Here is a 22,027-nt window from a genome sequence, read left to right on the forward strand (position 1 = left end):
TTGACACTTTTAAAAATGTAATAATAGCACTCTAAAATGTAATAGTAGCATCTGTTACAACTGAGTTCTATGTCAGTTCTATATAGTTGAGTTCTTAATTCATCATATCATCTTCAAATATCCAGGCAGTGATCTCTAGTGCAAAAAGACAAAGACACTGGCTTCTTTCACTCTTGATCCTGATATCCTCATATCTGAAGGTTCTCCTCCATCTAGATCTTTTGAATGCTGTTCAGGTGGCTGCCATTGAAGTAACTATGCCACTACCAAGTGATTGGAATAGTCTTGAAATAGCTATATAAAAGGTAAGCAATTACAAAACAGTATGTGTATGTTCTTACTACATACCATGTTCACTGTCACATGTTATCAGCACAAAGTCTTTCTTCCACCTCAAATTTAAAAAAATATCAAATAAAGGTATGGCTAATATTATGAATTGTTTAACATACTTGTTGTCTTACTGTAGCATTTGTTCAGCTGAATCAGACATGCCCGTTTATCTAAAGATCAGAGCAATTACATACAAACAATAAAATTGTTGTATGCATACCTGAAAAAGAGACTGCCACTTTTTCATTGCACATAATCAGTTTGCACTTCTGTGACCTATAGCAAGAGAAGCATAATATTTAATATGTTGCTACTACAGACCAGAAGCTAAGTTGGCTGTGCCTTTGACTATTGATGCATGTTTATTAGAGTTGCACCGATAATCGGTTGAATTATCGGTAACAACCGATATTAGCTAATTTTACAAGTATCGGTATCGGCTACGAAGCGGAATAACTTGCCGGTTAACCGAAACCCACAATCAATCGTTAAGTTGACGACAATGAACAGGTGAAAGTAAAGAAGGTGGTGAATGTAGCAGTAAGTGGTTTGTTGTAACTGTTTTGTAACTATTTGAGTTTGTTTGTTTGCACAAATGTGGTTGCAAGGCTATAGTAGGCTGTGTATATTTATCGGCCGCCCACGCAATTAGTTGATCACTCTTCACAAAGAGTCTGTAGTCCCACTAAAACACTGTTTGATTAGCTGTTTTATAACTACTTGGCTTCCTTTTCCATGAAAGGAGATAGTAGCAAAACTGTGTAAAACATTGTAAAAGTCGGCCGCCCACGTAATTAATTACATTGATTACATTATCATTACAAATGCAGTTTATACGCATAAACTTTAGGTGATTTTCTGCTCCTCCTCCTCTGTTCTGAAGAAATGAAGAATATCGGTAAATATCGGCATATCGGTTACAGGAATAGGCAAATAATCGGTATCGGCAAATGTGAAAAAATGCATATCGGTGCAACTCTAATGTTTATATAGTAGTCTACAATAAGCTTTCTCAATGGTCGTTGAAGTTTAATATCAAATGATTTCTAGACGATACATATAACTGAAACACAGCAGAACAATGGTGATACTGTACAGATACACCCACAAAAATCCTACAATACCCTCTTTGGCTATTAACACAAGATCCCACACATTTACACTGGTTTTATCCATGGTTACTTACATGAAACTGTTGCCAAGTAGTTAGCTTCTTTCACTTCACAAGTGACATGAACTACATCTGTCCACATCATGATTCATGTCCCTAGTCCTATATCAATGACTTTATCTGACGGAGACATTATCTGCAAGTGACATTTTACTCTTGTACAGAGGACTATGTGTACAAAAAATATATGTTTATATACTCTAAATATAATAGAGTACTTACAGCAGGAAGATGCAAGTTTTCAGACTCCACGCAGTAGCCACTGTAAATGGAAAAATTGCAGGGTCTTCTGTCTTTATTAGCACTGACATAACAGGCAACACTAACACTCATCACAAACTATAACGCACACAACTAAGATAAACCATATGTATAAATTATTGTCAATAAAAGGCAATCCACAATTCTCCAGCATAACTCAAGCAACCATGCAAGTTTTTTGGTAGCAGCAGTGTAGTAGTAGTAGCAGCAGCAGTAGCTATGCTTATCTTTGAACATCGGATTCCACATCAGATGAATTCCGCATAATTATTAGTTCAATTTTAGTAGCTGATGCTGGCACATTCATTCATAGATCTAAAAACATCAGGAACACAGAGAGAGAGTCAGCATGTATGTACAAACAATATGAATTCTCTTTACCTGTATATGTGATAGTGTCACTATACACAGTGCAGTTCCCAACCTCTTGTACAATGACCTATAGTAAGAAAAGCATAAGGAACTACAGACCAAAAGCTATAATAGCGTATACGGTACCTTTTGACTTATGGTTCTGATGAGTATTGTAGCCTTCAATAAACTAGCTTTCTCCAATGGACAGTTAATATCAAACAATTCTATTATAAACACAGCATGCATAACAATGAGAATATGTACAGATACAGCCACAAGCCACAAAAATCCCACACCACCAAGATCCCACATATTTACACTGGTTTTATCATGGTTACTTACATGAAACTGTTGACAAGCAGTTAGTTTCTTTCACAATTATATTGACAAGTGGCATGAACTGCATCTGTCCATATCATGAGTTGAATTGTAATCACCTTTATCAATAACTTCCATCTGCCAGCAGTATTGCTGTCATGGAGACATAGCTATAGAGACTCGGATGTAGGAGTAATAGGACTCTGCGTATGCATAAATAATTATTTGTTATATCAATGAAACATACTTACAGGAGCACCCAGATGTAAGGCCACTACAATGAGATAACTTGTTTCTCATCAACTTCTCATAGAGTAACACATGCGGGCAGGCGGGTTATCTCATTATTGCACAAGCCATAGCATATTTGTACAAAACCAGTATAATAATCCTTTATTTTTAGGCTATTGGCAGGATGCACACCAAGCACTGGTACACACTGAGGGTAAAATTCCAAGTGCACATAAACTTCAACTTCAGTAACAGAGCATTCAAGTCCTTTGCAAAAGTTCCACCAGTCTTGGAGTCATGTACCATGCAGCAGCAGACAGCAGCAGTCTTAGCACATGTAGGCTGGTCAGTCTTATTAGGGGGAGGGGCTGTGTAAGCTTGTGGCAGAAGTAGCAACACTAAAGCTACTATGTCTCTTAGATATGATGGCCCTGCACATAGGGCATGCAGGTCACGATACCAATGCTAGTGTATGGTCTAATGTACACTGTAGCACTCACTGTTGATGCCTTGGTGGTTGTTGATGCTCCAGAAAGCTCTCTAATCAACACAGAAGTAAAAAACACTCATAAATGGTGTCTGTATCTCAATGGGATTGCAGTTTTTCATGGAAATAGTACTTTTCTACGTGATAAACCCACTACCACAACACTCAAAAAAGCCATGCTGCCATCTCGTGCAATAATGAGTGCGCATGGGCAAAAGAAAATTTTGGTGCGGGCGGTTGATGAGAAACAAGTAATCTCATTGTAGTGGCCTAAAGGAGGCTGCGCGTTAGCCCATATAGCTGTATCCCTCCTGCATGAGTCCCCTCGGGAGGTTATTCACTATGTACTTGACATCACATGATGCTGAGGGTCTTAAAGATCAGTCCTTGATGCCAGATGGCTATGACACAACAGGTTAGACTGACGCTCATCACCAAATAGCGGCTGCGTAGTTTCACTCTCAATTGAGAGACAAGCTAGTCTAGCTAGCTACCTACAAAACACTGCTCTCGACTGTAAGCTTCGTCAGAATAGTAGTTTTTCTACGAGAGCTTCGGCATGACCTGACCTATCTTTACAAGCGCTAAGTTTTCCATAGTAGCAGCGGCCTCGGTAGCAGCTCTTCTCTTTAAACATCAGATTTATCATCCCGAGCATCATCCCTATAGTTCACTGCGGTTTAATGCGCTATGATGGTGCGCCTTCATTCTAGTTCATGATGCCAGAGATGATGTTAATTATCGTTTGAATGGCGAGCTCCCTCAAGTAGATATCTTAGTGAGCTAGAACAAGCCTGTATTTGAAGTAGATTACTTACACTGGTTCGACCAACCGTGACGCGGGAGAACGGCAAACTTTCACCTGCCCGCGGGCTGGTAGAGACCCACTGAGACCGAGGGTAGAGACTGCATGAATATAGCGCGAAGAGGCGGTTAGTGTATGGTGCTGCTAAGCTATATTATGGCACTTCATAGCTATACACTCTGCACAACTGATCATGAGTCTGACTCAAGTTAACCATAATCAAATGATAAAAGCTACGGCTACTGAGCTACTCTGGATAGTCAGGTTTGTTCAGGTTTCAAGACTATTTGATGATATGCAGAGCTATATGGCTATAAAGTCTATTACCATGCATGCATGCCTGACTTAGACATGCAATACAGTTCAGTATAGCTCATGGCCTCATGCTAATGTAGGTGCATAGCTAGTTAATCATTTGACTTTTGTACAACCTGATGCCAATGTAGCTATAATTGCAAAGGTCTAGAGGTAGTTTGTAACTTATAGTGAAACGATTGCCTCTACCTTAACATTCCATGCACGTGCTCCAGCAACCAGCAATTTTACAAACATTTTGTCTGAGTCACTAAATGTGCACCAATCGACTGTAATATAGTAATTCTTAAATGTTATGGTACTATCCAAGAAGTAGTACCATGTGTTATAGTACATTGCTCTTTAACACTGTAGACAGCGAAGTTTTGAACTATACATAAGATATGGAGTCATGCAACATTACTATATAACTCTTCGTCTAAATATGCTGACTTAAATGAAAACGATTGACTTTTTTTATTAATTGTAAATATTATATTATGTGTATCTGTTATCAACATTATTACACTGTATAATATGTACATCATTATGTAAATGTGGTATACATGTTGGAGAATAATAAATAATATTCACTTTGGTGTTCTTCAAATGAAGCATTGTTGGCACTGCTGACCAACTTCTTCCATATCTGACAGTAGTGGCATGATATAGGACCAAGTGCCCTTAAATACTTCCATGTATCCAGGGTATACAAGTATACACGCATATATATATATATATATATATATACTGCAGTGCTGCATTGATGTGGACAGGGGACACTAGACCAAATTAAAGTTCATACTGGGTATACATGGGTATACGTGGGTATAAACAGGTATACATGAGTATACACCGGTATACTCTGACATAAACAGGTATACACTGACATACTACTAGGGACCCACCTATTAGAGTAAGCCACCAATGTTTGACCACCATCGGTTAGGGCGTGATTTTTCCCATGTATATAGTGACTGTTCTATTAGAGTGTTTCGATCTGTCTACCGTCCTGGACGTTTTGGAGAGAAACTTTTGACATTTTTAAGACAGGGAATAGTCAAAACCCCATTTAAGTGCATTTGGATTGTGTATATATGTGTGCTGCTGGGTGCAGTAGCTAGCTATACAGGGGCGGATCCAGAGTCTGGAAAGAGGGGGGGCACCTTGCTGAAAAAAGTTGAAGAGCAAAAAAATAAAAATAAAAAATAAAAAAGGTCACAACAATAATAGCTAGTTATCCTTTACCAAATATATTATATCACGTATGTTATGTAAAATAAAATCCTATTTATAGCTTCATAAGTAAGCTGCACTGCCTCATGAACATTGTGACTGCTTTATTAGAGTAATTGACTGCTCTATTAGAGTATCTCGATCTTGTATGCAATTTCTTGAAGGGGGGGGGGGGGTGCATTTGCCCCAAATGCCCCATCCTGGATCCGCCATTGCTATATGCTGTTACTGTCAGAGAAGTCTAAATGCAATGTAGCTATTCGGGAAAAAATCAAGGTGAGGCCATCGTACATGTATCTATTTACTATTGAACGGTAGCTGATTCCCTCAATGTTTATTAAAATAGCTTTGAATTCTATATTAGAGTTGTTGACTGTTCTATTAGAGTATATCGATCTTTTACTGCTTAATTCACACCATTCGGGACCAAGCCAGAATTCGTTCAATTGCTGCTGACCCCTGTACGAGTTTATGGCTTTGGGCCATTCCTTGTAATTCTTTGGGCCTATCCATGTCCTCACACTGTTAAAAATGAAGTGCTATGATAGCACCTAAAAATGCTATGGTAGCACCTAAAAGTGCTAAAATTTGACTGCTTCAGTCAAAAAATAGCACCTCTATAGGTTGATACAGTATATACACACTATAAAATTACAGTGGAGTGTACACACTTGTGAGAGAGGGTTATGTTTAGGGTCACAACGTAGTTGAAAGATCATTACTGCTGGTCCAAACCAAGCATTCAGGATTATCACTATAATACTATCTTCTTATACAGGTGGCAAAGCAACATTCATACAATACATATACACACGGTCTGAGCACATACACCCTCATTAGCTGGGTAGTTACCTCTAAATGTCTGGCTCTTGCAATTGATAGCTACCAATGTGCAGAATAAATTAACCACTTATTTGTAAATTTGCTGACAATATGCATGCTAATAATGACAGAAATGTTGGCCTTGTTGTAACTAAGGTCATTACACGTATATATTAGTTATATAGTGCAGCCTCAGTGTGAGGATAAGTGCACATGCATTCCAGTATCCAGATTTTCTCTGTAAACATTCCCATCACTACCAGACACATCCCACAAAATTCCAATGATGTTTTTCAATGGTAAATTTATGGATTGAACCCAATAAAACTTAATTCCTCATGGTCATGCAATCAATGCTACGTCCAAGAAATATTTATGCTATATATGAAAACTGAACCCATGAAATTTTGATGCCATGACGAAACATTTTAAGTGTCATGAAGATTCCATGAAATAATGACACCTATCAGTAGGAGTCCATTGTATACCGAGATGAACATAATCCCAAGGATTGTCTCACTAAGTATAGTGCTAGCACAAAAGTCATTAATCTTTTTTCTTCACATTACACCGTAGCTAATGTCTACACAAGCTAATTTCTACAATGTAACTGACACTATGTATTCTGTATTAGAGAGGTGCACTAAACACAAAAATCACAAAACTGCAACTATCTGCTATTTCTTTTTCGTACAGCATGTACATAAGAGTGTTCAAAAACAATGTTAAGTTGAATGTTAAATTGATTGCGGTACTGCTTGAGTGTGGCTTCTATTTGAAGGTGTGGCATTTAACCAAGCAATTATGGTAGCTGTAGTATTCAATTGCAAATTCAAAATCCAAAGTTTGACTATGCACCCATAACCCATTATGTAATCACTGACAAGTTCGATATATTGTACCAGCATGTAGATTTATAAGTACCACATCTGAAATTAACATCAGAACAGTGAAGTTGCAAGTTGTCGATGTCTACAATTGGAAAGGTAGTGACCGTCACAATTGTGATTGGTTTACAGTGACGGTCATACTTAGTAACATTGCAGTCACAAGTGTTATTAACTTCAAAGTTAAAATTATATAGTCCAATCTAGTGTATAATTTACCCATATTGTGCTAGGAGAATTCCCACAACTCCTAAGGGAGAAATGCATTAACTCTAATAATAACTTGCAAAATTCTGAGAGTAAGCAGATACATTAAAATTATATGTGCACACACATGTTCACAATAAATTATGCATATATTAACCTTTTTGTATATATATATTAACCTTTGTGTTATGGAACTTGATTAGTTCATTACATACTGCACTTGGAAGTATATACAATCATCTTTGAGGTACTGACGAGTTTTGGTCATAGTATTGAGGTCTTCATTGGTAATGAATCGTTCACTGAACCACATGTAATAATTACTAACCTCCCAGCTGGCTATGGTGACTCTATTGTGGCCATAATCCCAGTACATTCCATTGTGGCATACATAGTGGTAACTGCTGCTGATCTGGTTCAACAATTGTATCTCACAATATCCTTTCAGTGGCCATGTTAACTGATTATCATAGGGACCTTTCATTACGTATAGCTTCACTGACAGGTAGCTTCTACTTCCACCACTTAAACCAGCAGCATCAACACACAAGCACATTTTGTATCCTTTTTGATGGGTGTAGAATGAGTCACTGTACCATGTGACTTTATGGTTTTTCTTTTTAGTATACTCTGACATCTTAACAATTACTGGAACAACCTGATCACCTGATGAAAGGTCTTCAGCTGATAATGCCATCTTTCTATGCCAATAAAACTGTTGTTCTGTTTGATGCATTTTCTGCTGTAGTTTAGCTTCCAACTCAGCAATCTTTTTTTGAGCAGCAGCTTCAATTTCAGTGATTTTTGTTTGGAATTTAGTTTCCAGTTTAGCTAGTGCGTCATCAATATTGGCAGCTAGGGTAGCATGCTCTTTTTCAACATTCGCAAGATTTTGATAAGTTGCGGATAGTTGCTGTTTTGTGATGTGGAGATCCTCCTCTGTATTGGTGAGTTTCTGAGTAAGTTCGTCAATTGTTTTCTTTGACTCTTCTTTAGCCTTTTCTGCATCCTCTTGTGTAGCTGAGAGCTTTTGGTCAGTGTCAGCTAATTTTTGTTGAGTGATTACTAATTCTTGTTTGAGGGTATTCTCAGATTCTTCAAGTCTTTGAATAAAGTCATCCGTAGCTTTCTTTGTTTCTGTCTGAGCTGCTGTAATCTTTTGAACGAGATCTGCAGTGGTCTCCTGAGCTTGGCTTTGAAAATCTTTGAAATCTTCCTTTACAGCAGATATTTCATTTGTGGATGAAGCAAGCTCTTTGTCAATCTGCTCTTGCATTTTCTTTGTATCTACCTGTGTGGCATTGAGATCAATTAGCACAACATCTAGTTTTTCGCAGATAGGATGTAGCTGTTCTGTAAATTTAGTGTGCATTTGTTCAAACTGTTTACTAAGTAAATTTTTACTATTCCCTGTTTCAACTTCCATAACTTTGAGATGATCCTGAGTAACAGATAGTGCTTGTTTTGTAAAGGACAAGTGTTCTTCCACCTTCTCCTTGTTGTGCTTCTTCTGGTCCTTACGAGCTATCGTCTCATCACAACCCACTATGTGATACTCACACTGAATTAGCTCCAGTGGACACATCTTCATGTGTTCTACTACACCATCTCTTGGGACATTTCCAACCTTGCAATCATTGGGACATGTTATAGGGAATTTCGGACACAGTTCCTTGTGTTCACCTTCAATATACTGATGTTCTCCTTTAATGTGGCAATACTGGCAGTCAACCATACGACATATGCATTTATCCTCAACATGATTCATCAGATTTTGACGTTGTAAAGTTATTCCACAATTATTAGGACAAAAAACTCCTTCGAGTAAACACACCTTCCTGTGCTCATCAATATCTTCACGAGGTATGCTACCAACTTCACACTTGTTGGGACAGACTACAGGTAATTTGGAACACTGTTCCTTGTGTTCACCCTCAATAAACTGAAGATCCCCTGTGAAGTGGCAATACTGGCAGTTAAGATTATGACGTACACATTTGTCTTCAACATGACTAGTCAGATATTGTTGCTGCAAGCTTACTCCACATTCAATAGGGTAAGAGACTACCTCAAGTGGACATGTTTTCCTGTGTTCATCAATATTCTTAACAGGCATAACACCAACCTCACACATGTTGGGGCAGGTTAAGTGTTCCTTGTGTTCACCTTCTATAAATTGAAGTTCTCCTTCAATGTGGCAATATTGACAGTCCACCATATGATTTAAATGCTCATCTTTAACCTGATTGGTAAAATTTTGTTGTTGTAAGCACTTTCCATCATCATTGGAGCAGGCCACCACTTCAAATTGACAACCAAGGTGATGGATACTGTCTTTCATTTCACCATGCAACTTGCATTCTTCCTTCTTGTTAGTACAGAACATTTGTAGGTTGATGTCTGTTTGATCATTGGGAAGTGTGGTAAACTCTTCGCTGTGACAAATTGGACAACTAATGGTAGCAGCTTTCATTGTATCCTCAAGGCAAGATTTACAACAGGTATAACCGCAACATTGACTATGATAAGGCTCTATACTGGGACAATGACAGACATTACATATCAGTAAATGAGCAGATGATGTACCCAGCTGATGTTCATGGCTGCTCCCATCATTACTGAATGTGGCTAATGCCATTTTCTATAAGAACACACCTAATCATGATTAACAGGTATGTATAGTTAATAGTTCAATATAAAAATATTAACAGGCTACACTGTAGTGCTGGTGAGCCTGTACATGCATACATTATTGTTTACATATACTATACATACTGTTTATTAGGTTTATGCAAATATAATTTGGAAAAACGTTTACCATTGTTAAGTGCATGAACATAACAAGAGCTTCTGCTGGGATTTTGTGTCTACCATATTCTCCAGTGATTTTGAATACTACTAATCAGTAAAATCAGGGTCAGAGTCCTCTCATTTTAGGGTTCAGTCCATCTATACAGGCTACAGTTGGGGGTCATAATACTACGCACTTTTTATCTATATATGTGACCAGATTTGCGAAAAGGTACGTTTTCCACACATTTTACATACCAGCAAACAAAATGTCATAACTGTTGACTTTGTAACTATAGATAGCAGAGAAGCAATCGAATATAATCTGAGGAATGTGTGAAAACAGCCGGTTTTTACTCAGTGGGTCACAAATGATTGTTATGAACTATTATCGCAGACCAGCTTCTTTTTTACATGAATCACACCCACTTATCATGTGCGTGTTGTGTGTGTGTGTGCATCTCTGCTATCTATAGTAACAAAGGAGTGGACAGCCAAAGTTTCAGTTTTTGTGATGAATAGTCTTGATAGTGCTAGACAGTTGTAATTAGTACAGCAACAATATGACAGATAAATTACAAGCGCTTATTTAAGCAATCCTAACTCAGCACTGAAACAAGCTACAAAGATGGGGTTTGGCTTAGTCTGTTCACCATGAACTGGCAAATCGATGAAGGTATAGTGTCTTCCCTGTGTGGACAAGGAAGACCATTCCAACAACAAAATAATGGTAATTTTTTCTATTGCTTTGTAAATAAGTGCCCATAATTCTGAACCCACCTTCTACAAATACAATACAAATATTTTCTCCCTAAGAATAGGTGAATCTGATGTTGTATAGGTTGTTACATGTGGAGCCATGCTAATTTATCAGTAAAGCATGTTAAAGTATGTATGTACTTGTGTGCAGGGTATTTAATACAGGAGACATGTCTTGCTGTCTTTTTATTATTTTTGAATAAAAATTTATAGACTTATGTGGAGCCATACCCACTAACTGATGATTAATCAGTATCAGGCCACTACTTTTAAAAAGTAATATGTTACTTATGACTTGTTACTACCACTGCAATGAAACATGTTACAGTTATATAAAAGTAACTAGTAATATGTTATATTACATATGTATAAAGGTATTTCATTAGTTAATCAAGACACACAGTAGTGTGTCATGCGGCCCAAGAAGCTGGCGCGCAACACCTGTGAGTATATTGACAGAAAGAACGAAAACGCAATTTTCACACCTCTGTAGCTCTGTGCTGCCTTGATGAAACAAGATGATTTTTGCTGTGGACACGCCCTCCAACTTCAGTACCCCACAAACGAAATTTGAGTGAATCGTTTCAGGCATTCCCGAGATATGCAACTTCAAAAATTGGCTTAGTTTCTTTGTTTTTTCTTCTTATTTTTCTTCCTCTTACAAAAACTGCCATAAAACGTGAATGCTATATCCGATTGCCTTGACATGGCACACAGAAGGGGGTATAAAGGTGCATCTCATTACCACCTTTGGCTGGAATACGATAAACAGGCAAAGAGTTATTAGCAATTATTCACAAAAAATAACACCAATATGTTGTCATGCCTACAGGGTAAACCGCTTACGGGAAGAAGCTGAAAATCAGTGGGTGAATAGGTTAACTATTGAACCTCAAACCTTTTATGGTTTGAAAGAAATCGAGCTAAAAACCAAGAAGATACAACAAAAAAAACCAACAGTGTGTAACAATTACACAATCGAGATTAGCTAAATTGAGATTAGCTAATAAAAAACTATTATTTGTCACGCCTACCAGAAAAAAACTGTTTAGGGTAATGCTTTGAAAATCGCTGTACAGATGGAGTAATCATCTTAGAAAGGCTCTTCAATGGTGTAGAAGAATCAGACTTAAAGCCATGGAGTTATAACACGAAATCCATCTTGGTGTAGCAAGTGTGAGATCGAGATACTCTAATAGAGCAGTCATCCTAATAGAGCAGTCACCCTGAAGAGAATTCAAGAGATCAGCTAGAAACAAGTAACCCCTATAGAGATCAGTTACAAACAAATCACCCTTTAGAGAGTTCAGTAACAAACAATTCACTCTGTAGATAGATCAGCTAGAAGAAGTTACCTTGTAGGTAGTTCCAACTACGGAAAGAGATAGTTCAGCTAGAAGAAGTCACCTTGTAGAGAGTTCAGCCACAAAGAAACCACCATGTAGAGAGTTCAGCTACAAACAAGTCACCCTGTAGAGAGATCAACTACAAACAAGTCACCCTGTAGAGAGATCAGCTAGAAGAAGTTACCTTGTAGAGAGTTCAGCTGCAAAGAAACCATCATGTAGAGAGTTCAGCTGCAAACAAATCACCTGTAGAGAGCTCAGCTACAAACAAATCACTCTGTAGAGAGTTCAGCTAGAAGAAGTTATCTTGTAGAGAGTTCAGCTACAAACAAATCACCCCGTAGAAAAATCAGCTAGAATAAGTCACCTTGTAGAGAGTTTAGTTACAAAGAAACCACCATGTAGAGAGTTCAGCTACAAACTAGTGACCCTGTAGAGACATCAGCTAGAAGAAGTTACCTTGAAGAGAATTCAGCTACAAAGAAACCATCATGTAGGGAGTTCAACTACAAACAAGTGACCCTGTAGAGGCATCAGCTAGAAGAAGTCACCTTGTAGAGTGTTCAGTTACAAAGAAACAACCATGTAGATAATTCTGTAATAAATATACGAATTATATATATATATATATATATATATATAAATTGTGCAATTACAGATAAAATCAGAAATATTTAAAGTATTTAACATCTGTTTCATATTTTCTTCTTCCTGTGGTAAAGAAAAAAAGATAGGTCAAAAAAGCCCCAAAGCTGGCCATAGGCCAGCTTTGGGGTATACAAATACAATAAGAAGTGATATCTAATCCAAAACAGCCAAGCTATAAAAAAGAGTGCGGCCCTCAAAAAGGCCATTTTGAAAAAAGATGTGAAATCCAAGGTGGTGGCCAAGAAATGGCTGTGATGGTAGGTTAATGGTAAAAATTTTAATAACGACAATTCAGGTGAATTTTGTGCTAAGACCAAGCAGCACCAAAATTCACCTGAATTGCTGTTATTAAAATTTTTGCCATTAACCTACCATCACAGCCATTTCTTGGTCGCCACCTTGGATTTCACATCTTTTTTCACAATGGCCTTTTTGAGGGCCGTACTCTTTTTTACAGCTTGGCTGTTTTGGATTAGATAATATTACAGTAAGGCACTACTCAACTAACTCATTAGTACTTCATTAGGTAATAATCATACAGTACGATAGTAACTGTATATAGTAGGGATCACAAAGGAGTAGGTGTGGCCCACGAAATAACATCACCCAAAAACCAGCCTCAATTTTCCGAGACGACCATAAGGCACTATTGGTTTGGTAAGCTATCAGATCAACCCAAAATGCTTTCAATAAGTTGCTACGAAATTTTAATTTTTTTTTATTCAATGGAATTTTCTAGTGACTGACTGACTGATGCCTTCAGACAAGCGTAACTCGATAACGGCTAAGGCTATGGGCTTGATTTTTTCACTATTCGACGTCACTTTGGCCCGAGAGGTGCCTTTCGGCATAACGCAGTACGTACAATGCATTCTTCATTAACATACCAGTCCACTCCTTTGTGTGCCATTCATCTTTGCTGACAGAGAAAGGTATTGATTTGGCAGTAGCACGTGATGGTTTCCCTTCAAAATGGAAATCGTCCGTATTTTTCATAGTGGCTATTATAATTGCAAAGGTGCTTTTCAAACATTTCTTGATTCGAAATGCTGTGTAACGGGTTGAACATAGCTGACAATGAAGTGTAATGATACTTCACTTTTCAGACAATAATTGCTATAGCTGGGGCGTGAGGCACCATTTCAGATGCGGTATGCGTAGGTTCACCAGTCATAATAAAATTATTTACAAAAAAGTTAACAAGTACACGAAAAAATTTGGGATTTTCAACTAGAGTAGGGACCATAGCACATTGATAAAAAGTACTGAAATAAGTTGGAATAGTCCATGATATTAAATCACAGTAAAACAATAAGAAGTGTTATAAATTATTACCTAACGGAGTACTAACACATTACTTTACAAGCGCAAGGGCAGATTTAGGTGGGGCATGCTTGGGGCGCTGAAGCATCCCACTTCCAAAATTTTACAATGAGTAAACTAAGGAAGCTTCTAGAAGCTGTAGTACAGGTACAGTTGCATTTTATACACATGTATGGACAATGAAAAGATGGAAAGAGCAAGGGGAATAGCTAATCTTATCCAAGAATTACTAAGAGGGGTTCAAAATTATACTTTTGGAGTAAGTCTTACCTTAGAAGTTGTTAAATCCGAAATACTCTAATAGAACAGTCAACTACTCTAATAGAACATCCATCATTAAAACTATAATTTTCAAGTTACCAGAGTGTAAGCTGAAATTAAACCTATTCTTCTACACCTGTGCACTGCTACCCTCACCATTGTACCAAACATCCTGCCATATACCAATCGCTTCAGGTAATAGATTTATACCTTTAATGTACTATAAATTGTATAAAACATTATTAATTGAAAATCTGTCCTGAAAAAATAACCTTTTCTGTCAAATAGTTTAAATTTCTTTTAGGCTCTGCTAAATACTTGATTCTTGGGTTGAAATGCTTCTCTTGCAAATAAAACAGTAGTCTTATATAATAGCGAATTTCTTAGCTTTTATAAAGTTCACAAGGCTGCAACATGAGAGCTGTTCATTTTGTTTCCCTTACTTGATCAAATCCCATGCTACATTTGTATAAATCTAGCAGCTTTGGAGATTGCACTATCAAATCCCTTGAAGCTCAACTTTATGCTAAATGATACTGCAGCATTTAAGTTGTCAGGATCATTGGGTGCAAAAAGGGGTTAGTTGTGGCCAAAAACTAGTTGTATTTGTAGACTAGTTGTAAAACAATTATAATGATGGATGGATCTATCATTTTAAAAGTTAGATTGAAATAGCAACCTGCATTTCAGAACTGTGGCTACATATGAAGGTAGATCCAATCCTGTGATTTAAATATTCTCCTTGACCTTACATATTTTCTTTGACAAGCCACTATTATACATTTTCTTAAAGTTCAATAACAAGAAACAGTGTATAGTTCTGTTTTTTTATTAAAATTATTTCCAACTGATCTTATTTAAATTAAAATTACTTCCAACTGAACTTATTTATCTTGTATCCAGGTTTGGTTAAAAATAGCTTCTAGATTCAATCTTGTGATAGCCATTTTCCAAAAATTTCTGGGGGGTCTGGGATTATATATGCCACCAGATCTAGAGCCCCCCTAGCTAGAGAATTATATACAGCTGAGTGCACATGCACTCCATACACTGGTGAGTCAGTCTACTTGCCCTCTCCACTCCCACTTACCCTCTCCACTCCCACTTACCCTCTCTACTGTTTGGACAGCTAGTGTAGTTTGAGCCATGAGATTGTAAATTATGCTATACTTCAAAACACTAAATTTGATCATGTGCAGCTGATACCCATATGTTTCCACTACTAGTTCTTTAAGATGTTAGTCTAAGATTGAATTTTAGCTACATGGCGGCGCCCTTTAGTTATATTGACAAGCTGTTTGGGGAATAATGGTATCACATAAACAAAGTGACATCATTTTTCACTCAAAAGTACTACCAAATTCAATCTCAATAGGCCAAATTTGCAAAATTTACCTGTGGGGGCATGCCCCCAGACCCCCCTAGATAGGGCATGCAGTGTGCTTCTCACACTAGTTATATCAACTTTCTTGCCACATATATAAATATCCATGTTAGCAACCCCCCTTCTGAAATCCTAGATCCGCCCCTGCAAGCGCATCGCTTTAATACAAGAGCACAGTAGGGATATAAAACTTCTTATTGTTTTACTGTGATTTAATATCATGCACTACTCCAGCTTGGTTCAGTACTTTTTATCAATGTGCTATGGTCCCTACTCTAGTTGAAAATTCCAAATTATTTTTGTGTACTTGTATTAAAGTGATGCGCTTGTTAAGTAATGTATTAGTACTTCGTTGGGTAATAATTTATATTACGGTATCGCTCAAGTCTTTGCGAGTGTGAGCAATAGAAAAAGTTGCAAATTAAAAGGTGTGGCACTCTTTTCGTTCACGAGTAATTATCCTGTTTCATTTGGGATGAATACCTGCAAGCAAAACGAGTACTACTCCCTTTAATTCGCTTGTTTTTTAATTGCTCATACTCAGAGTGGATTATAACAGTCGGCTATTGGACATTTACCGACCAATTAGCTGGAAGACCGCCCAATTACCTACTGAACCAGTCAAGGATGGCTGACTGATTTCCACTAAAAAAGATTGATATACTTAATAGAATAGTCAGCGACTCTAATAGAGCAGTCGAACAGCTTTAAAAGGCAGCAAAAAAAGTTTTTGTCTGACCTGGGAATCGAATCTGCACCTTACAATGAAGTCCAACCTGCACCATTCTACCACAAGCTCACACACTGTTTTAGTGGCTTCTAAAGGGGTTTTAAATGTCCTGCAGTTAAAACTGATATAGATACATGTCACAAAACATCGCATTGGATAATTTCATATCAAATCATCATAGCTTATTACCTAGAGGTTTATTATGTATATGGCTAAACAATATAGTGCATGGCTGCTGAAGGAGTTTTGGGTATCAAAATACTCACATCCAAGCTTTGAAAATCCAAATTTTTTTCAGGGGATATGCCCCAACTTAAGTATTGCCATACAATGTCAGATCATGTCAGATCAACTTTGACTTTGATCTGACATAATGTCAGATCAACGAAGACTAGTTATAATCCTCTCTGCTCATACTCTTGCGAGATGATGTTACATTTACGCGGTACCGTGCTTCGTCACTGCAATAAATAATAATATTACATAATGCGTTATGCCCAACACTGTGGTTAGTTAAATGATTTAATTATCAAATAGCTACCCATTTAGTTAACATTCTAGTGGGACACACAAAATGTAGCTCTTAGTGCACGCTTCAGTTTTAAAACTAAACTGGGCAGGTCAAATGTGTAGTTTTTATCTGCGACAGGGCCATAGTCCCATACAGAGCATTTAACTACACTGTATGCACTGGTCAAGCAAAGCACTTTACTCTTCTTGCCACTATATGGGCTGATAAACAAAATTACAAAACCCATACAGCACTTAGATGTAAGCTTTAATTACAGTTACATTTCCTCGTTACCTGCTAAATACAAGCTAAAAGTTTGTCTCGTGTACTATATTAGTTCAGCTAAAACGATGTAAATTTATGCTTGTGCCATCGTGTCAGCTCCAGTCACATGCATTTAATATACATTTGTATTTTAAGGATAGAGGCTTAATTGTGCCTGTGCATCCTTGGAAAATTATGTACTTAGCTATTCTAATTACTATACAAAATCAAATAAGCAATTACTGTAATGTCTGTCCAGCAGTGTTTTAAAATCATTGACAGAGGGAGAATCAACAATAGATTCGGGTAATGAATTCCAGTCATTGATTACTCTGTTACTATAAAAATTTAGTTATTGTATAGGACATTTTCAACATGTGATCTACTTTAAGTTTCGCCTACGCGCCCACCATATTGGTGAACCACTGCACTGGTGCACCATGTAATAGTTCACACAGTATATCGTGTGTAAAGTATTCTTCTGATGATGAAGAGAGAAGTCATGTTAAGGTGGAAGAGAACTATATCTTTAACGGTGTTGATTAATAGCTGCGCTGAAAATGGAGCTGTGCAACAGGGAATTATTCATGTTAGATAGAGCCCCGCCATGATGCTCGATGCTCCTGACAAGTTTCGTTACTCTGTGTGCTATTACTCGTGAAAGGTATTGGATGCTGGTTGGAGTACCACATGAGATTTCACTCTGGATCTGCTAGACTAGCCAGTGTGAATGGCTCACCTATGCTTAAAGTTGTAGTGAGAAAATGAATTCTAGTATGAATTGCTGACTACAATGTATATAGCGTTTTATGATTCTTTGGTCCATTGTAGCTAGCTCTTGCAGATCAGCTATCTAGGCCTGTGACAGACACCTCCCAGAGTCCTTTATAACCTCTTTTGGGATTCCAAACATGTTCAGCATTTCTAGATGATCTGCAATGTACTTAATACTACTGAGGTAACTATTAGGACTGAGTAGGATAATTGTTAAGGATTTTTTGTACTCAAGACACACGGTAGTGTGTCGTGCAGCCAAGAAATCCAGTGCACCACACCATGAGTATAATGATAGGGAAGAAAGAAAACAGCTTTTTCACGTGTCTATAGCTCCATGTCCCTTACTCCAAAGCACATCATTTTTGCATTAAAGCTGTATACCAGGTTAGGGAGGCCACAGAGCAAATTTAATTAAATTCGCAACAGCTATTTGCAAGATATAGGCGTTCAAAGTTTCATTTTAATTTCTTCATTTTTTTACTTCTTCTTATGCCGTACGGGGGCTACGGGAGCTTTGATTAATTTTTGCACACTTTGCAAAAATTGTTATAAAACACAAACGCATGTAACTTGATTGCCTCTATCTTTGGCACAAATAAAGAGCGTGTAACGGTGGATTCACCTACCAAGTTTGCTGTCAATCTGAGGAATATCCAAAGAGTTGTGAGCATTTATTCACGTAAAACTTCTGTCACAGCTACAGGGTAAACCGAGTATAAGAATAACTTGAAACTTGGTGTGTAGATAGGCTGATCAACGTAGCAGTTCCTTTTGATAGTTTGAATAACAATAGAGTTACAGTGACAAAGTTATAAAGCAAACACCAAACAAGTGTAAAATTGTGGGATCAAGATACTCTAACAGAGCAGTCCCCACGGGGTAAAAAATGGGTACAAAAAATTTCAGAAAAAAAACTTACCATGCAGAGTTCGAACCAGGGACCTCCATACCTAATACCTGCATCCTTAACCACTGATCCACTGCTATCTTGGCTGATCACCTTACTTGATTTCTGCTTTATAAATGAATTTTCTAGTTTAAATTTGCTTATGATTAAATGTTCGTAATTTCATAGATCTACCAATAGAAGCACTAGATTGTTCTAGAACATTCTATGTATGTTCTATTTGAAGTCCACAAAAAATGTACACTCTACTAGAGTATTACAATAATAATATCAAATATTGAAGTAAATCTTGCAATGCAATACATTTGTAAGTCTTTCTTCAATAATTATCATTGTGTCTGCATAGAAAAGAAGAAATGTGAGTAAAAACAAACCTCAAAGTCAGCCATAGGCATTGCTAAAACTTATTAGCAGTAACTTCATTGCAGCCATTTCTTGGCCACCACCTTTGATTTCACAACTTTTTTCACCCAGCCTTTTTTAAGGCCGCACCATTTTTTCACAGCTTGGCTGTTTTTATGTGGTCATAATATCTGACCAGACAGTTTAGTTGGTGTGGTCATGATCAAGGTTAGCACGATCAGTACAGACATTAACAAAAATGTTCTTGTAAGCTCAGTAAAAGTTATGTTTGATGACTTAGGCCTCTGCTGCTTACTTGAGTGAGGCCAGATCTCTCACTCCTGCAAAAAATAAGTGACATTTCTGTATGGGAAAATGACACTTCAGAAATAGCATACACTTCTATATACAGGGATTACAATGATCGAGTACTGGCACCAAATGGCAATGCTTTAGGCAAGTTAACTTGTAGCTACTTAACAGCATACAGTTACAACATACGTGCACATATAATAGCAACCATGTAAGAGATGATTACAATAATCACAAACACACACACACACACACACACACACACACACACACACGCACATACACAAAAATCACAGTGGCAAGTGAAAATTAATACTGGATGATGCATTCCGCCACTGTAAAGCAGTATGTCAGTTTTTTGGTAGTGACAAAATTACTAAATGGAATAAACATCTTACACATAGCTATTGTAGCCATTGCTGGTTTGTCCAGTCCCTGAGTAGAAGTGGTTAACACAATCATGTAAAGACAGTGGGACACATGGACATGACAACTGTTAACAGATCAGAAGTGATTGATGCCACTGATGTGCATGTGCACTGTTTACCATATTTAAAAACAAGCACTGGTTCTGATAAACGTTGAGTCCAGTATAACATTTCGTTAAGCTACAGCTAGCCATTTACCAATAATTTTAATTTCCGGATGCATGCATGACTGCTTATCCAAAATGTAGATAGCACTGAACAAATGTTACAAACTACACAAATGTGTGGACTGGTATATACATCTGTTTTACAATAAAATTAACATAGCTACATAGAGTTTCTGGGCATCTACTACATCACAATCATATGACTTTGTTGCTGTGTTGTTTCCAAGATCTTAACGCATGCAAGTGTTCATGTTAACACCTGCTATGACAATCCACATTATACCTTTAATTTCTAGCTATATGTAGCTAGGTAACAATTAAATTCTTGAATAAGACCAAGTGTCTGTAATCTTACCAAGAACAGTACACATCAGTATTGCACTAGCTCAGTAAACCTGTCTTGGACCTTTTGGCTGTTGCACTGGTTTTAGCCAATTCTCTACCAAGAGGGTAATTATATTGACACTATATCAAACTTTTTCTTGCAAATAACCAACCGACAGAATTGTCAGGGATACCAAGACTTAAACACGAGCTCAACATTCTTGTTGAATGGTGCCTTTTACTGAGCCCATTCAGTTGACAGTCCTGGCACCCTTCGTGCCGCCATCAATCAACCTTCTAGAACACTTCCAAAAGTATAATTCTCTTCCACTTAGACCATGACTTCTCTCTTCATCAGAAGAATACTGTAAACATGATATACTGAGCGAACTATTACACCATAGATTTATACACCCTATGACACGGTCACCAGTGCAGTGGTTCACCAATATGGCGGACACGTAGGCGAAACTTAAAATTATGTATTGTGGATCACGTGCTTTATATGAATACATTTATTTGGTTCACTCAATTAATTGCATACCTTCCATATCCATAGTTGTAGCAAGTGCGTGCGTGTAACAAAACAGCAACCACTACGCATTTTTGTGGCCAATTAGCTAGCTGGACAACTGCCAATTCACGCTAACGATGGATGTTTTTCTTTCCTACTCGTGTAAACTCAGATTCGTTTAACACTGTGACCCGATCAATCTAAATATTATAGCCGGGGGTGTATAGTACAGTAGCTAAAACGCGGATGCATGCATATAGGCACTACCCAATAGCCACGTCGAGTGACATTTCAAGACACATCACCGCACGAAGTCACGAGAACAGTGATAAAAGTAGAGGTACAGCAGGCCAGGCCGGTTTAACAGTATAACGTAAGTTACTAAAGCAACAACACTCTACAACACTCACCAGCTGTCTAGAAAGGCTTCGTTTTTCGCAAACAGGCTTCGTTAATTCAGTTAATAGCCTCAGTGACCTTAGGCGTGTACACCTCCGTGTACTATGATGTGGTTATAGTTTGCGAGATCCAATTTGTTTGCGAATCGATTGCAAAGTTTCTACTGAATTTATATTTTCGAGTAAGCAGAACGTCTGTATTAACTTTGCCATAGAAATTATTCGTGTCTCGCAGGTTTTCCACGATTAAAGACAGAAAATTAGTTAGCTATAAAGCAGCTTCGCAAAAATTGGGGCTCGCCACATTTTTGTTTTTATCTGCTTTACCAGTTAGCTAGTCGCTGGGGAGAACATGAACCTGTGTGAAGAGCTAGAATCCTTTATGTGATGTGTACAAATAGATGTATAGTGCATGTGACCAGTTCTTGTGATTTTT

General features: G+C 37.5%; 1 protein-coding gene and 1 long non-coding RNA gene across 3 annotated transcripts; both read right to left on the reverse strand.

Annotated features, from left to right (window-relative positions):
- Nucleotides 1–4,137, reverse strand: LOC136266601 (uncharacterized). Of its 2 annotated transcripts, XR_010706178.1 has the most exons (10): nucleotides 2,689–4,137; nucleotides 2,462–2,640; nucleotides 2,264–2,343; nucleotides 2,147–2,204; nucleotides 1,727–2,080; nucleotides 1,520–1,672; nucleotides 554–609; nucleotides 453–503; nucleotides 349–392; nucleotides 1–294 (listed from the first exon to the last, which is right to left on the reverse strand). It is a non-coding gene; the product is annotated as an uncharacterized lncRNA (long non-coding RNA). The 2 variants fall into 2 exon arrangements; XR_010706177.1 differs by having other exon boundaries at nucleotides 2,462–4,133.
- Nucleotides 4,138–7,465: 3,328 nt separating this feature from the next.
- LOC136266100 (TNF receptor-associated factor 5-like) lies at nucleotides 7,466–21,695 on the reverse strand. The gene is made up of 2 exons (XM_066061064.1): nucleotides 21,604–21,695; nucleotides 7,466–10,047 (listed from the first exon to the last, which is right to left on the reverse strand). The coding sequence occupies exon 2, from the start codon at nucleotides 10,042–10,044 to the stop codon at nucleotides 7,606–7,608; it is 2,439 nt and encodes an 812-aa protein (XP_065917136.1). The 5' UTR covers nucleotides 10,045–10,047; nucleotides 21,604–21,695; the 3' UTR covers nucleotides 7,466–7,605.
- Nucleotides 21,696–22,027: the final 332 nt, after the last annotated feature.

The sequence above is a fragment of the Dysidea avara genome, chromosome 9, assembly GCF_963678975.1.
Source record: "Dysidea avara chromosome 9, odDysAvar1.4, whole genome shotgun sequence".
Taxonomy (NCBI): domain Eukaryota; kingdom Metazoa; phylum Porifera; class Demospongiae; order Dictyoceratida; family Dysideidae; genus Dysidea; species Dysidea avara.